The following is a 17,914-nucleotide window of genomic DNA, read 5'->3' as shown; positions in this document are numbered from 1 at the left end:
ATGAACATTAATAGATTTCATGTCATATAGGTGACAATTGTGTGTGGACTTGTATGGTTGGCAGAGTTTAAATTTGCAAAGAGGAGGAAAACAGCAGGCTGCTTAAGAAGAGAATAGTTTTATTAAGAAGAGAGAAACAAACTCTGAACAGGAGAGAGAGATTCCTAACAGCCTGTTGTCTGCAGTCATTCTTTTTGTTCTGGAGGCAAGAAGGGAAGAAGAGTGCTCAAAAGAGCAGGAAATCTCCAATCGAACCAGGAGATTATTTGAAAAATACCAGGAAGTTCTTCATCTAAATATGCTAACTAAAATGCTTACTACACATCTCCCTCAGGGCCCCCTGTAGTATATTCATTGTGTGCTTTTGAATCATGCACATTACAGATCTTGCATAGTGCAATAATTTTCAGATATTTGAAAATGTTTTGTAGAAACTTCTGTGTAGATCTGCCACCTCTATTGTACTTTTGTTTCTACATTGTGTGTGTGTTTTCCCTTTTTTCTTCTTTATTGGTTGCTCAATTTTAAGTCCCCCTCTTCTTAACTCTTTTTTCTTGTTGTTGAAAGATTTGTTTTTTAAGTGCAGAGCTACAAAAATTGACTTTCCTCTCTTCCATGAGCAAAAGTACCTAGCAGGAGTGGAAAGGGAGGTTAGCATCCAAACCAAAATGTCTAGTGTTTAAACAATACTTTCTTTACTTGAAGTAATTGTATGTTTGAGGGCAAATGCCATCAGAAAATCCTGGTTGGGATTAGCATAGAATATTGCAGCAAGATCAGTGTTTATTGGACTGCTGTTCTTCATTGTGGCTTACCAATCTCTTCCTTTTAATGTATAATTTGGCATGTTCTTATGATGCAGCAACCATAAACGTGAGTTGTCTTGATAGTCAAGGTCACTATGTATCATTCCTTTTCAGCTGTTGACCGGTCAGTTTCTGCTAGTCTGAGTGATGCTCGAGATGCACTGGTGAATGCTGTAATAGATTCCCTTTCTGCATACCGATCCTCTGTCCTAACTATTCAACAGCCTGGCCTCATGTCTCCCTTCTCATTACGTCTTTTTCCACTGTACATACTGGCTCTCTTAAAACAGGTAAGAAGAAAAGTAACGCTTGCTTAACACAGATTCTGTAGCCAAATTATTGGGTGGAGAAAATATGGTTTAGAAACTTGTGGTCATGTTAAACTTATCACCCTGATAGTGTTGCTGAAGAGGTCTGATAGACTAAAAGGGCAATCCTAAGTGAGTTTTACTCAGAATCCTATTTAGGACCATTCAGTGGGGATTACTTCATGGAAAGTATTTTTAGGATTGCACTATAACTAAGGTTGGGTTAGATTTTTCTGCCTCATCCTCTCCCCCCCCCCCCAGCAATGGTACTTGTCACAGCAGATCATTCTGAAGAGTAGTAACTTGCTTTTTCTTGTGAGTCAAGTTAAAAAGTCTGTTGGTATTACATTTTTGAATGCATCAGTTGGACACAATGGGTGTTCAAACACAGCAAATAAAATGCAAAGTAAATTTTATATAGTATCAGATCAGATGAAGAAACAATGCTGGCTTTTGTTCCAGTAGATTTTAGGCATAGAATGCTTACACAAAAATTTTAAATATATCTCCTGTGCGACTCTTTTCTATATTCTATTGCCTTTTTCAAAATCTTGAAATGTGATGTTCTGATACCTTTTGATATCTTGTACTTTATTTTCTAATAATAGTATTGTTGCTATACCTTTCTACAGAAAGCATTCCAAACTGGTACAAACACACGTTTAGATGATCGCATCTTTACCATGTGTCAAGTGAAAAACCAACCTTTAGTGTACCTCATGCTTATGATGCATCCCACTTTGTATAGAATTGACAATCTCACAGATGAGGTACTGTTTGCTTTTAATTTGCTCCTTTAAACATTGGGCATAAGGGTTTTATGTATTGGGCTGCTCTAAATTGTCAGACAAAAACAAACATTCATGAATGGCATGATCCTTTTTCTTAATATGGATTTGAAAAGAAGTTTGTTTTTTTGTGGCTTATTGAGAGAGTCCTCCTGCAATCTTGTGAGGACTTTACAGGAAGACTCCCTTTTCCTACACCACACCCTCTGCTTATCCGTGTGTGGAATAATAGCATAAGATGAGCCTGCCTCCATTAAATTTAGCATCCTGTCTCACATAGTGGCCAACCAGTTCCTCTGTAAGGTTAACAATAGGGCATGAAGGCCAAAATCCTGGCTCTGGGATTCAGAGGTTTGGTGCGTCTCAGAATGGTGAATTCTCCTCAGTCACCATGTCTAGTAGCCACTGGTATACCTATCCTTCATTAATCTGATCCCACTTTAAAGCAGTTTATTCTTGTGGCCATCACTACGTAGTCACTTTCTGTGTAAAGAGGCATTTCCTTTTGTCTGGCCTGAATCTACTGCCCATCAGCTTCATTGGATGCACTCGAGTTCTGGTATTTTGAGAGAGGAAGAAAATAATTCAACCGACCTCCTGCCCAGCCTGACATGGGTGTTCTGGGCATTCCAAAGCAGGGGTAAACTATGCATTGACAGCTTGCCAATGGGATTCATTGCTGTCATGTTTTGAGTCCTCATTGCTTTTGCATAGTGGATTGAGGCTGTACACACAGGCCAGTCCCTGATATTTAGATGGCATTTTGTAGCAGCATCTAAAATCTATTTGCCTACATGGAAGACTCCACATAGGAGTCCACTGGATTGTGCTTGTTCATAGACAGAATGTTTCCGAAACCTCCTCAACCATCTTTTATTGTAGCATCTTGTAATGTTGATTCACATCATGTAGTATGGATCTTTATAATTAGTAATATGCGTTAGTTCACGGTTTTTTTTTTAGCTAATTGGGTTTCATCTCTAAATCTGCAACAAGCAGTAATCTGGAATCAGTTTGCATTTGTTAAAATTTGAATGGTAGATGCCGTATACAAACTGCAGTCAACGTTAGGATTATTAATAGCAACAGTGTTTTGAATATGTACAATATAATTAGAAATTTATGTTGATGTATACAACTGAAGGGGAAAGCCTTTGGTAGCTGTTAAATGCTGCATGACTTTACTTACCAACAGGTGGTTTTGTATAATGAGAAAAGCAAGCTACTGAAATTCCATCAAAAAGAAATTGACAACCGCAAAGATGATTTTTGATGCACTGGTGGCCACTGGGAACATTTTCTGTACACACCAAAAGAAAGTAACAGCAGTTCTGCACAGTAGCTTGTAAACAAACTCTTCTAAAGCTGCATGTGTAACTTGTGTGTGTCAACTAATTCTAAAGAGTACATAACCAGATTATGGGTATATTCACCAAGGCAAAATATGCATTTCAAAAAATTGGATGGATTTTGTTCCCTGTCCATTTCATGGACATATTGCATACTGGTGGCTCTCTTGTACTTGATAGGAAGCCCTGTTCTTATTAATAAATAGCTTGCAACCTCCAGCCTAGTTGTGCACCATATGTGATAGGCTGTCCTGTCTGCCTTACTTTGAGACATAACGGATCTGCATATCTCTTTAGGGAGCCCTCAACATCAACGACAGAACAATACCTCAGCCACTCATTCTCCAGTTATCTGTGGAGAAAATAAGTAGGGATGGTGCTTACCTTATGGATGCCGGCTCTGTAAGTTGCATTTTGCTGACTTGTATGATTTGTTAAACTATCACCTCGTCATAAGGCTTCATAGTTATTTTCTAGAAGGGGGTTAGGATGAGTATGTATTGCCCAGATTAATGTGTTAAAACCTGCTTGACCTCAGCCAGGGCCATAGCTTTCTCCATTCTGGCCCCCACCTGGTAGAACGAGCTCCCAGAGGAGATCAGGTCAGAACCTAAACCGTTCTACAGGGCCTGCAAAAGAGAGCTCCTCTGTCAGAAATTTGGTTGAGGTTGACCCAAACCATCATTTCCAATTGGCCCCCAAGCTCCCCCCCTACTACGCCTGACACCAATCTGCCTAACCCACTGGGTCCCAGTAAGAGAAGAGCTGAGGCTCTTGCAATTTCTATTTTCTAATATTGTTATGATCATGTTAAATTATTATTGTTACAATGTTATTACTGTTATCACCTGTTACTATATGTTATCTGTATCTTTTCCTGTTTCCTGTAAACCGCCCTGAGCCCTCGGGGAGGGCAGTATATAAATATAATAAAAATAAATAATCCATGACTCTACAGGTCATGTATTTATGGATTGGAAAGAACTGTGGACAGAACTTCATCAGCCATGTCCTTGGAGTTCCAAACTATGCATCGATACCGCACAATATGGTAAGAACGTGTTTTCTGCTTTTCTGTTCTAGTTCAAAAGCTAAAAAGGCTGTCTGAGTGCAGACTGCAGTGCTTGGTAAGATAGCCTTGTAGAGGCAGCTCACGTCTCTCATTGCAGCAGTTCTAGTCTTTTTATGCCCTTTATAAGGGCATGTGTTTGTAGCTTCATGCTTGGGAACTATATTTGTTCAGCATCTACTATTAAATAGGCTGCTGTTTCTTTCAGGCTGGGTTATTCTCCTTTGCTTAGTAATTATGCAGTTGGTATGTTTAGCTGTTTGATACACAGACAAAAGGCTTGTTCCTATTATGAGAAAATCAGATCATCTACTTCTCTTGAATAAGCCAGCATTTCTAAAAAGGGGGCAATTCACTTGTTCCTCTACAGCATAGTGAATGAGACTTCAACATGCAAAAAAATACCCTGTTCCAAAGTACATTGATTTGAGGGAGTGAAGCAGCATGCTGTTTGTGTCCAACATGATACACAATCTTTCAATTTTACTTGAGACTAGCCAAAGTGCATTGCTTAAATTGCAGCAAGAAAAGGATTTTCTCTTCTTTGCCTCCCTCCAATGCTGGTGTGTATTTGGAGATGTGGAGGCAAATGTAAAGCTATGATTTAGAATGCTGTTCCTTCTGAATATGGAAGTTGGCAATCTTTAAGACTTTCGTTGCTAAAGGTTCATGGTGGCTTTCCCCCTCTTTTTCAGGCACATCTGCCAGAGCTTGACACAACTGAATCTTCCAGAGTGCTGGCTTTTATCTCTTGGCTGAGGGAGCAAAGGCCATTCTTCCCTACATTGTATATAATAAGGTAAGTAATGCTTCCTAATGGAAGTAATGCTTCCTAATGCACTGTGGGCTACGGAACAACCTACCAATTGCTGGGACAAGTGGCTGGGTAGCAACCCAGCTACTTGCCCCAGCAATTGGTAGGTTGTTCCGTAGCCCACAGTGCATATTTATGTGTTGGGATGCCTTCTTTTTCAGGTATTTGGTTTTCTAGATGGCAAGGGTCTGCAACTTTTTTGGTGCTGTGGGCACCTCTGGGATTCTGCTGCAGGATGGTGGACCCAACTACAAAATCGTTGCCACAGGAGGCAGAGCCAGCCAGAAAATGTCAAGAAGTGAGCTCTTGCATAACTCTGATAGCAACTCTTCATTTCAGGCAGAACCTCCCTTTAACATAAACATACTGTTTAAAATATTTTCAGTCACACAGTGAAGAACTTGTGCACTGTTGGAAGCTGCTGTTAAAACAACTTCTTTAAAATCTACTCGGCGAATGAGATTTTAAATGACCAATCAAGAAGCCTGGCAATTAAGAAGTTCCACTTGGCTCTGGCCAACCTGCTAAAAAGACTTGGCAGATGCTCAAAAAACATTGGCAGGTGCCTTGGTGCCTGAAGGCTTCACTGTGGGTATCCCTTGTGGAGGGCTTCGAAAGACACACTCCCAAGAAGTCTCTCTTATTCCTCCAGCTTTCAGAATTAAGTGGAAGATTGGATGTGGTGATCACTGTTTCTCCCCCTGAAATGTGTTTGCTATATTAGTTTGCATTAAACAGTAATATACAAATGCTGAAAACTGTAAAATCACTTGTAAGGCTGACATCTTCCGTGTGTATGTGGAATAATCACATGACCAACCACTTCCCTTATATTCAAGCAAGAGCCGTTCTTAGCATATTGTCTTATTGTAAGTGTAGAGTTGTCAGATGTTATGGTGAGTGGGGATATCCTTGTTTGCATTATATTTCTGTGCCTTTGTTACATTGTTTCAGCAAAGAGTTGCTGGATCAGACCATATGTCTTTAAATCTGCAGGTATCTGAGATGCTAATGCAATAGACTTGCTTTTTAAAATTTTATCTGCCACTTCATTTTGTAATATATTCACAAATAGAGCACTACACGTGGTTCTGTTTTACTCATTCAGCATTCCATTTGCTTTTTTTTAAGGGAGGAAAGTCCATGGAAACCGATTTTCCTGCAGAACATGATAGAAGACAGAACAGAATCTGCCTTATCATACTATGAGTTCCTTTTGCATATTCAGCAGCAAGTGAACAAATGAGCCTTTCACTTACATGATTCACTTTCTCCTGCAGAACAGATGTGCTTGTAATGCTCCTGTTAAGTTTTGGACATGATACAGTTGATAAGAATCTCACTGTGATTTTTTAGAAAAGCAAAGCAAATAAAGGACCACAACTCCAAAACAAATGTACAACTACATGATAGTGTACACAAAAATGTATTTGAACAAGTTGGATGCCTTTAATTTGCTGCAAATGTTTCACTGTAAGTAACTGCGGCATGAGTTATAAAGGCAATATTGAAGGAGTTAAACCTTTATAAACCAGATTTTGTTGAGATTATATTTCTAACGTCTTGATTTTTTTTGCTTTGTTTTGCTGCTAGGTTTATGACTTTCCAAAACTGAGTTGCAGGGAAACTATATTGTCTTTATTATACAATATATATCACTAACTTAAAAAATTAAAAGAACAATGAAAAATTCATTGTGAAGTGAAAAAATCCAATATTTAATTAATTTAGTTTCAACTGCCTTTTAAAATGGATTATGATGAACAGGCAAAGTGAACTTGAAGTGGTCTGATTTGATTAAAAATGAATATGAAATAGTTTGTTTAAAAACCTTTAAGGATGCATCAGTATTCTAGTATGAAGAGAACAACAAACCTGCATTATGACCAGTAGGAATTATAATTAAGTGGCCTGATTCAGCTGCACAGATGGTGAATACAGACTCTAGTTTTGGCTGTTAACATGGTGTGTGTAGTCTTTAAGTCATTAATGGAAAGTAAATAGGGGAACAGAAAATACTACTGAAAGTCATGATCTTATGGATTGCATTTGATTACAATTAAGTCACATTTTTATTTTGGGTTTCCTATGAAATGCTTTCTAGTGATGCTAAGCCCATAGTTTTCACTGTATTAGAACTAGCATTGAGCATTTGTTTTGACATGCAGGGAAACATCCTGGCAGAAGTAATGTCAGTGAAAACAAAAAAACACCTCATTCTTTCAGGGAAGCATTTTGTGGCTTTAAAGGGAAGAAGTTTGCTTGGTTTCAGAATTCCTGCTAAATTGAATCGGTCATGAAACCCAACTTCTGCATAGTATGCACACATAAGTGAAATGTTTGACTCATGCCCTGTAGATTAAATCATGACATATAGTATCTGTGTTTTATTAAGTGTCTGTATAGAATACCATGCAAGCAACCTTGCATCAGTAACATCTTTTATGATGTAACTTGTAGCTGGTATGAATTTCTTTTCTCCCTCATACTCCACTTCAGGCTCTTCAAAAGCTGGGGCGTGGCAATATTTTCCATAGCACTTTTCCCTCTTTGAATTTACTCGGAGTAATCCTTCACAGTCATTTTCAGGCCATTGCTTTTGTTCAGCTGTAAGTAATTTTTTAAAATATGCCGCAGTGCCAGGTATGGGTAAGAAGTATTGGCACAAAAAGCCACTAAAGTTCTCTAATGAGCTGAAGTGCTTATAAACCAGCATTTTGAATCAGAATATCAACTCCTATCTATTAAACCATATTGCCTGCTAATCTATGCAGTCTGTCAGAGTGGCCTATGAAAAGTTATTTTACAGAATTGTCATTGTCATGTTACAGTGGAAAATATTTAAAAGGATTAAAACACACCTGTTGAAACTTGTTAAATTGAAGTACTTTGTTGCTGGTATCTTGTGGAAGTTCTAATTTATTTTGAGTATTTGTCATTCAAAAATGATAATGAACTTCAGGAGTATATGACTATAGGATGTGTTCTGGAAAACCATCCACTGATTGCCTCACAATACAGCCAAAGCCTGAATGTCTTGAAGCTTAAAAACAAAATTGAATACAATCATTCCAGTCCAGCAAGAGCAATCCACCCACACAAAAACAATAACCCTTCTGTTCACAAGGTGGGATAAACACATATAGCCCCAAGGGAATATGCGCCACAGCATGCATACAATGCTGAACTGATGGTGCTGGCCAGTTTTTCAGGATTACCTATGTGAGGAGATCCCTGTGTGCAATAGTATATTCTGTGTATACAAAGAACTGGTCTGAAGTGGAGGGGGTGCTGTAGAATCACTAACTGCAATGAGTCAGTTCTAATGGTTCACTATGTGACTGAGAATCTTTCATAGAAAACGTCTCTACCTTATCTTTTTTTTAAAAAATCAAGAGCAGTGAGCACATATTACTGTTGGGAATAATGTTTTGGGGATGTTCATACTCTTTTGCAATACTGTATTTCCTAATTTGATTCCTTGTATGGGAAAAATGTCACCAGATTCACCTTGCATTATTTTTTAATAATGGGGGATTGTAGGGCAGACTTGCATATAAAACTGCCTCTTCTATGCTGTAGTTACATATATTTAACGACTACAGCAACTTAGTTAGGCAAAAGGTAGCCCAGATGCTTACATCTTAGCATGGCAGTCCACAACAGATTTTCTCTATTTTTCTAGTTTAAGATTTTTTAAAACAATACTTCAGTATGACTGGTGAATGCAGTTAGCATCAGAAAAATCTGTTAATTAGCATTTGCTTTTCTGTAATTTAACAACTTGCATTTGAACCAGCCTTGACAGTTTTGCAATAACTAGGAAAAAATTGCTTTTATTCAAAGTTTTACAGAATATATAAATAACATGCAAAATGGCTGTTAAGGGACCATCAAATGTGACGAAGCTTCTGTTCACTAGTTACTGATTAAATCCTTATAGTAAATTTGATTTTTTGTAAAGTAGTGTAAAATATTGTAATATTAATTCTTGTTTTCTGAACTCAGACATTGCTCTTCAGTGTGAATTTGTAAACCATGTCCTCCTGAACCGGAGGCAAGGTTTTACTTGTTCCCCTTTTTACAGTTTGTAATTTTCACTGTTTTATTCCTGTAAAAAGTCATTTGTAACACATGCAAATGCTTATTTTAGCTGTGCTAATTTATCAAATTTGGCTATTCAATAAAATTAATTGAAAGAGCTCAATAACAACTTCATCTTTCCTTTATAAACAGTAGTTGGAAGTCACAGAGAATACCAGGCCTGTTTTTCACAATAAAATAGCCTTGAGGCTATTCAGTAATTTCAAAAACTGGCTGACCTTTATGCTGCACAAATAGTGCATTGTTTTGAAGACAAGTTTCAATTAAAGTTTCTCCTGAAAAACTAGAACTAGTTGTTAGTGACCCGGTTAAATATATTCCAGGTTATTTACTAAAAAGTTGGCTGATGCTCAAATACAAAAAAATCCTCAAGTTTCTAAAGAATTTACTGAGTTGAGTCCACTTGCTGTCTAGGTTGGTTGGATTCAAAAGACAGACAGTCAGTCAAGTTTATGGGAGCTAGCCAGTGGCCATGACAAGTTCAAAAGACTGAGAAACCCCACTTGGGCAACATACCTTTCTTGCATTCTTTGTTTTCTGCTGTCCGCTACCACTGTCTGGGAGACTGCTCCTATGGTTCATGGAATCTTCAGGAAGGGTGTGGAAAGGCACCAAAAGGAAGCAGCCTGAGAATTCCATTGAAAAGGAGAAAGGCATTTTAATCCATTTTAATTCACACTCCTGATCTAATTCTTCTAGTGCCAATGGCAGTAATATAATGACCGGCAAAAGCTATAAATTCATGTTCAGAGACTAAACACTGGATTTTTGCATTTGTTTTTAGTGTAGAAATTGATTTTTTTAAAGTCTCCTTTTCAAACTTAAAATAAATCAAAATCATTATACCTTTAAGACCAACAGGGTGCCAGCTTCTAGCTTTGCCCTAACTCTTCATTGGAAGAACTGTGAACATTTGCAAACTGTACTGTCATTTTGGTTGATCGTAATAAATGGCATGACACGGTTTTATGTTCCATAAACCAATATAATCACCTGTGCTATGCTTGTAGACTTCCCAGTTCTATGCAATGGTGGTATTTTCAGTACACAACTTTTTATAGCTAAAATGAGTCAAAAGAAATATTACAATATGAGATTTTTAATGGAAGCCTTATGAATCTCTTATACACCAACTCAGGATTATCTCAGCAGTCTTCACATGACAGGAAGGCGAGGTGCCAGTATTTTCAGAACTTCCCTGTCTTACTAAGTGACCTTGCCCTCCTGCCCCGTGGCGCTACGGTATAGTGGTTAGGAGTGCGGACGTCTGATCTCCGCTCCTCCCCCACATGCAAACAGCTGGGTGACCTTGGGCTCACCATAGCACTGATAAAGCTGTTCTGACCGAGCAGTAATATCAGGGCTCTCTCAGCCTCACCTCCTCCACAGGGTGTCTGTTGTGGGGAGAATCATAGAGTTGGAAGGGGCCATACAGGCCATCTAGTCCAACCCCCTGCTCAACACAGGATCAGCCCTAAGCATCCTAAAGCATCCAAGAAAAGTGTGTATCCAACCTTTGCTTGAAGACTTCCAGTGAGGGGGGAGTTCACCACCTCCTTAGGCAGCCTATTCCACTGCTGAACTACTCTGACTTAAAAAATTTTCCTGATATCTAGCCTATATCGTTGTACTTGTAGTTTAAACCCATTACTGCGTGTCCTCTCCTCTGCAGCCAACGGAAACAGCATCCTGCCCTCCTCCAAATGACAACCTTTCAAATACTTAAAGAGGGCTATCATGTCCCCTCTCAACCTCCTTTTCTCCAGACTAAACATTCCCAAGTCCCTCAACCTATCATCATAGGACTTGGTCCCTTGGCCCCAGATCATCCTCGTCGCTCTCCTCTGTACCCTTTCAATTTTATCTACGTCCTTCTTGAAGTGAGGCCTCCAGAACTGCACACAGTACTCCACGTGTGGTGTAACCAGTGCCGTATACAATGGGACTATGACATCTTGTGATTTTCATGTGATGCCCCTGTTGATACAGCCCAAAATGGCATTGGCCTTTTTTACCGCTGCATCACACTGCCTCCTCATGTTTAGTTTACAATCCACAAGTACCCCAAGGTCTCGTTCACACACAGTGTTACCTAGTAGCGTATCCCCCATCCAGTAGGCATGCTTTTCATTTTTCTGACCCAGACGCAGAACTTTACACTTATCTTTATTAAATTGCACCTTGTTCTCATTTTCCCATTTTCCCATTGTGTTCAGACCTCGTTGAACTCTCTCTCTATCTTTTGGAGCATTTGCCAGTCCTCCCAATTTGGTGTCATCTGCAAACTTGATGAGTAGTCCTTCCACCCCCTCATCTAGATCATTAATAAATATGTTAAAAAGTACCGGACCGAGCACCGAGCCCTGAGGTACCCCGCTACTCACCTCCCTCCAGTCTGATGAAACACCATTGACAACAACTCTTTGAGTGCGGTTCTCTAACCAATTCCCTATCCACCTAACTATCTGAAAATCCAGATTGCAGTCCTTCAATTTATCCATCAGAACATCATGGGGAACCTTATCAAAAGCTTTACTAAAATCCAAGTAAACGACATCAACCGAATTTCCACGATCCAGCAAACCTGTCACTTGGTCAAAAAAGGAAACCAGGTTGGTCTGACAGGACCTGTTTGAGAAAAATCCATGCCGACTTCCTTGGATCACCAAATTGTTCTCCAGATGTTTGCAGATCGCTCCCTTTAATATCTGCTCCATTATCTTACCCACAACAGAGGTCAGACTCACTGGTCTGTAGTTTCCCAGGTCATCCTTCCTCCCTTTTTTTGAAGATCGGAATAACGTTTGCTCTCTTCCAGTCCTCCGGGACATCTCCAGTCCTTAAAGAGGTTCCAAAGATGATGGACAAGGGCTGTGCAAGTTCTCTGGAAAGTTCTTTGAGCACTCTCGGGTGCATTTCATCCAGCCCAGGGGATTTGAACTCATCCAGTGCACCTAAATGCCTCTCAACAACCCCTCTGTCCATGTCAACCTGCCACCCAGACACTATCCCTTGGCTACTGCCATCTCTAGATGTGCTTAAAGGGAAAGGGAAGATGATTGTAAGCCACTTTGAGACTCCTGGTAGAAAAAGCAGCATATAAGAACTAACTACTACTACTACTTTTGCTCAAAAGGCATGCAAACAAGCAGGGAGTGTGGGGCCTTGCTTTCTGTGAACATAGCAGGTCCTTCAAAACAAAATACAGCTCTGTAAGTTCTCATCCACCTAAGGAACTTTGTTGAGGACCACTTATTTACACAAATTTATAGGAGCACAGCAGCACAACACAGCATCCCTTACCTAGTAGTTATGGAAGCTAGTAACTGCTATGTCTCTAGGATAAAAACAGTACTGTAGTAATATAGAAAAGAGGGGAATTAGGCAGAGAAAAAATGACTGGGGGTGACGAAATAAGCGACAATAACGATAAATATTCTCTGGGAGATAAAAATAAATGTGCTCAGTTGTGCTAGCAATCTAAACAAAATTGTGACAACCTATTTCAATCAGTATGGCTATCTCCCCTGTCCATATTTCACTATTGGTGCATACCATACCAGCTCATGGGCTCATTATGTAGTATCATTTTGTGATTTCTAGATCTGGAAGACATTGTCATGGTCTCACAAATGATATTGGATTCCAGTAAAAACTGAGCAGTGATTTTTAATGGAGAAACAGGTAGTATATTTCTGACTCACAGTGCAGGAAGTACTAAAATGATTTAGGGCAGTGGTCCCCAACCTTTTTTAGGCTGGGGACCAGCAGGGCAACTGCCCCGCTCGCGCATCGCACATGCGCAGCCGAAATCGCGCATGCACGAAAGTGCCGCACATGCACGATTTCGGCTGCACATGGCGTATGCGCGGCCCTGATTCCCTCTCCCCCCTCCCGCAGTAAGAAGATTCCCGGGCCGCAAGCTTGCGGCCTGGTAAGTTTTTTACTGCGGGGGGGCGGGGAGAGGGAACCGCGGCCCGGCGCCATGGCCTTTGCGGCCCAGCACTGGGCCGCGGCCCGCTGGTTGGGGACCACTGATTTAGGGAATAAACAGGACTGAGGCAGCATATTCCTCTGTAAGATGTTAGGACTTTAGTTCTTACTGAAACATTAACAATTACGTACTCCCTTGGTAGCCCAAGAAAATTGGTTCACCCATTTGTTTTGTATCCATGTGATTCACTGCCTGTAAATGACATCAACGCCTCCTGCAGTTAGTCTTCCTGTAAGGGGAGGTTGCTAGCTATTTGTAGGCAGTGATGATTGGTGGTTGGGCATGAACAGGGATGAGTGAATCTTCGGAGAAACCTAATGCAGATGTTTTAAAAAAATGTTCATATATAGCTATTATCTTGAGCCTAGATGTACTGATGCTTTGACAAGATACAAAACAAGTTGCATCTGATGCTGTCATGTATTTTCAAACCTACAGTCACCACACAATAGAAAGTGCCATTAAATCACACCTGACTCCATAAGGCTTTCAAGGCAAAAGATGTGCAGAGGTGGTTTGACACGATATATCACAGCACTGATGCTTTATTTATATTTGTATGACGCCACTCCCAGCATAACTGGCTCATGGCAGCTCAGAATAAAACTGGAAATTCCAACCCAATCCCAGCCCCAATCAGTCCCGATAACCCTTCTCTCCCACTTCACTGTGTACTGGCTTCCAGGGTGCTGGACTTAATGGCACATTGGAAGAGGAGGAGGAGATTTTTCCAATCCCACCTGGTCTCAACCAAAGGTCTGGTGGAGGTTTTACAGGCTCTATGGTACTTTACAAGCAACTTCAAGGTCCTCAGCTCTTCTGGGAGCTCATTCCACCAGGCCAGTGCCAAAATCAAAAGGGCCCCAGCCCTGGTCGAGGCCAGGGGGACTTCACACAGTCCTGGATCCTCCAGCCAATTTGCCATTGCAGAGTACAAGGCCTTGCATAGGGTGAAGAGTTAAACGGTCCCTAAAATACACTGGGCCCAGGCTGTGTATGGCCTTGAAGGTCAAAAACAGAACCTTGAATCTGATCTGGTATTCAACTGGTAGCCAATGCAGCTACCTCAGCTCAGGTTAGATGTGGATCCTCCATGGTGTATTAGCTGTGTTCTGCACCAGCTGTAACTCCCAGATCAGGGACAAGGGAAAGCCTGAGTAGAGCAAGTTACAGAAATCCAGCCCGGAGATAATCATCACATGGATTAATGTGGTGGCATATTCTTCGGAAAGATAGGGCGCTAGATGGAAAAATGCCAGTTGGGCTACTCTTGTGATCTGGACCGCCATAGAAAGGGAGCAACAGAAGGGCCAATCCACCTTGATCCAGCTGGCATTGGAAGTTATCAGGGCAACAAGCACCATCACAACCCCAGGGTGGGTCAAGGGCCAATGTTTTCTTAAAGTATGCTAGGAGCTGATCCATTGTGGCCCTTTCAATCACCTTCCCCAGAAACACCAAATGTGTTTCTGTTTATCTATTCCAGTGTTTTAAATGTACATTATTGAATAAGTTTCTGACAGGTTTATGCTTGTTCTGTCATGTTCCTTAAAGTATAAACAGAAAGATCAGAACACTATGGTCTTATAAGCTACTTCTTATGACTATCCTGGAAGATATCCTGAACTGTGGGTTCACTTTACATGTCAGTTCAGCATTTGAAATCTTGTGTTGGGACAATGTCTGAATGTCTGTTGTGTCAAAATGAAAGAGATGGTAATCTTCCTGTTATTATCCTGAATGAAGTATCATATACCTATCAACTGAGAACAGATGCTTCCTTTTTTAAAGGAAGAGGGCAGTTTTTCCTGCATTATCCAGAGCAGCAACTTTCAATTTAAAAAGAATACACCCACAATATCACAGGACACCCATATACATGCTTAGAGCTTTATTCCATACTAGAAATTAAGCCCGCTGTTGCGCAAATACAGTGGGTGCTAAGTGGGGCACTCAGGAGTAAAGGGGGAGCTTACCGGCAGGGCAGGCTCCTGAAGCGGAGTGGAGGACGTTCGTGGGGCGGTGTAGGAAGACGACAACGTTTGAGGCTTGACTCAGCGGGGCCGGGCGGCGGTGGCGGCTCCCCCCTGGCAGCAGCTGTCCATCCATCCATGGGGGCGAGGCCGGCCGGTGGTCCCCGGGAGGGGTGAAGGGAGGCTGGGCGCTGTTGGGTGGGGGGGGGTTGAGAGGGCAAGGGGGATGGGGGCAGGGATGCGGCGGCATCGGCGCTGGGGTGGTAGAGCCGCAGGGCGGGGAAGGGGGGCGGCTATGGCGGACATGAAGCAGGCATGCGCGGGGCTCGGCGCGTGCCTGGTTTCGTGAATGTTTATGGTGGTGGTGGCTGGGCAGGTTGCGCTGTGGCTGCACACGGCGGCGTTAGGCAGGAGGCGGGCCGGGGCGCGAAAGGGTGGAGAGCGGCAAGGGTAAGCAGGGCCGTTGGAGCGTTCGGCCGGGCGGGGTGGGTGTTTGTAGCGAGGTAGTGTGCAGCGGGAGGGACTGGGGGCAGCGTGGGGCGGCGGCTGCGATCGTGCGAGGGAGCATCCGGGCGGGGCGAGGGGGGGTCGGGGGATCAGCAACGTGTGTGGATGGAAGGCTGGGGGTAAGCGCGAGGGAGTGGGGTGGTGGGGGAGGGCTGGGGGAGGTTGGGGTGGGGAAGGTTACCGGGAGCGTCGTGGCGGTGTGGGGCAGCGTGGGGTGAAGCGGTGGTGTGGGAGTGGCCGGCAGGCGGCCGTCGTCGGTGGTGGCGGCCATAGCGGGAGGGTCCGCGGCGTCGGTGTTGGTTTGTCGGTCGGGGGCTCCGAAGGGAAGGGCGATGCTTCACTGGCGGGAAAGGAGCAGGGCCGCCGCGTCTTCGACATGGCGTCCCTGCTCCTTTCCCGGCGGCGAAGCATCTCGGCGAGCAGTCCAGGGCAGGCGAAGTGGCCATTTGCCCCCCTAGTGGCACTCGGAGGGGCCCAATCAGGAGCCGCTTTGCGGCTCCTGATTGGTCCTCTCCGAGTTTTTATCCCGGACTGGTCCCGCCCTAACTCCTCACCAGGAGCCCTTAGTGTTTTATTTAGTCTGCGGCGCCCCACGCCATGGGACGTTTTAAGATGTAGCCATTAAACAGTTCAATATTTGAGAAGCTGGATGAGGACGAGAGGTCTACATAGAGAACTCTACCCTAGAGAATATGCTATCTTCAATCTCTGGCAACCCCAATTAAAGAGACACCACCAAGTAGAGAGAAAGCCCCTTCTCTGTCTGAAAGCCACCACCTCTCAAGGTACACGGTACCAAAGACTAGCACGGGATTTGTCAAACAAAGAAAAAAATAATAGGAAGTAAGGCGATAGACAGATATCCCGTGGCAGGCGTGCTAAATAGTACTTCCCATTATGTTAGAATTCTCAATCCCGGCTACCCACACTGCTATCCCATTGGCTTCCCCTAGGGCCACCTGTACCCATTTATATGAAGAGAAGTATTATGACCACCCCCCTTCAAGGATCGCTGCCTTGCCGTGGCAAGGGGGCTTGCATAGCTCAGTGAAGCTATGAGCTAGGCCATGCAGGGCCACCCAAGACAGACAGATCATAGCAGAAAGCTCAGACAAAAGATGATCCACTGGAGAAGGAAATAGCAAACCACTCCAGTATCTTTGCCATGAAAACCCAATGGGCAAGTTCAAAAGGCAAAACGATATGACGCCGGAAGATGAGCCCCTCAGGTCGGAAGGTGTCCAATATGCTACTGGGGATGAACAGACTTTCTTCCAATGTCTCTTGAGAAACCTATATGCAGGTCAAGAAGCAACAGTGAGAACTGAGCATGGAATCACTGATTGGTTCAAAATTGAGAAAGGAGTTCGGCAAGGCTGTATACTGTCGCCTTGCCTATTTAACTTGTATGCGGAGCACATCATGAGAAAGGCGGGATTAGAGGAGTCACAAATTGGGATCAAGATTGCAGGGAGAAATATCAACAACCTCAGATATGCAGATGATACCACTCTAATGGAAGAACGTGAAGAGGAACTAAAGAGCCTGTTGATGCAGGTGAAGGAGGAGAGTGCAAAAGTTGGCTTTAAACTCAACATCAAGAAAACAAAGATTATGGCATCCAGCCCTCTCAATTCGTTACAAATAGATGGGGGGAAATTGAGATAGTGACAGATTTTATTTTCCTGGGCTCCAAGATCACTGCAGATGGGGACTGCAGCAAAGAAATTAAAAGACGCTTGCTCCTGGGGAGGAAAGCTATGGCAAATCTAGACAGCATCCTAAAAACCAGATGCATCACCCTGCCAACAAAAGTGCTTTTAGTCAAGGCGATGGTATTCCCAGTGGCAATGGACACGACTTCGCACCTAACAACAATTATGACCACGCGAAGGTTTATGAGGTCATTAGCTACTCGCGCGGATCTCTAGGCGTTCACGTCCACCCTACCTCACACGGCCACTTTTTCTGCGGTCATTTTCCCCATCTTTACTAAGGGTAAACTGTTCCAACGCGGCGGTCTATGAATTCTTCCCTAGCCAAGTCACTATCCCTATTGCAGTAAGCGGCAACCGATCCCTCATGCAAAATGGCGCCTTCCGCTTCAACGGCGGCCGGCGGCACTTAAAATGGCTGACGGTAGCGCTTGCGCCTTAGTTGTAAGCCGTTAGTGGGGCCTGGCTGGTTCCATTGTGTGTTTGC

At 42.7% G+C, this 17,914-nt stretch overlaps 1 protein-coding gene and 1 long non-coding RNA gene across 7 annotated transcripts in view; one reads left to right on the top strand and one right to left on the bottom strand.

Annotated features, from left to right (window-relative positions):
- Nucleotides 1-9,347, top strand: part of SEC24A (SEC24 homolog A, COPII component) — a 47,896-nt gene extending 38,549 nt beyond the window's left edge. For both annotated transcript variants that reach the window (XM_077326814.1, XM_077326815.1), the window contains exons 18-23: nucleotides 921-1,096; nucleotides 1,747-1,884; nucleotides 3,549-3,653; nucleotides 4,210-4,302; nucleotides 5,016-5,119; nucleotides 6,266-9,347. In XM_077326814.1, the coding sequence (XP_077182929.1) occupies nucleotides 921-1,096; nucleotides 1,747-1,884; nucleotides 3,549-3,653; nucleotides 4,210-4,302; nucleotides 5,016-5,119; nucleotides 6,266-6,380 (731 nt within the window). In that variant the 3' untranslated portion in view covers nucleotides 6,381-9,347. The remainder of the gene's footprint in view (nucleotides 1-920; nucleotides 1,097-1,746; nucleotides 1,885-3,548; nucleotides 3,654-4,209; nucleotides 4,303-5,015; nucleotides 5,120-6,265) is intronic.
- The window catches only part of LOC143832419 (uncharacterized), a 53,250-nt gene that overhangs the window by 6,684 nt on the left and 28,652 nt on the right, over nucleotides 1-17,914 (bottom strand). For 2 of the 5 annotated variants that reach the window (XR_013229254.1, XR_013229256.1), the window contains one exon: nucleotides 9,755-9,864. This is a non-coding gene — a long non-coding RNA (uncharacterized LOC143832419). Of the gene's footprint in view, nucleotides 1-9,754; nucleotides 9,865-10,231; nucleotides 11,337-15,208; nucleotides 17,499-17,662; nucleotides 17,796-17,914 lie in introns of those variants that run through there. The other 3 variants (XR_013229255.1, XR_013229257.1, XR_013229258.1) reach the window with 3 other exon arrangements.

The sequence above is a fragment of the Paroedura picta genome, chromosome 3 (genome assembly GCF_049243985.1).
Source record: "Paroedura picta isolate Pp20150507F chromosome 3, Ppicta_v3.0, whole genome shotgun sequence".
NCBI classification, from domain to species: domain Eukaryota; kingdom Metazoa; phylum Chordata; class Lepidosauria; order Squamata; family Gekkonidae; genus Paroedura; species Paroedura picta.
This window is presented reverse-complemented; position numbering and strand designations above follow the sequence as displayed.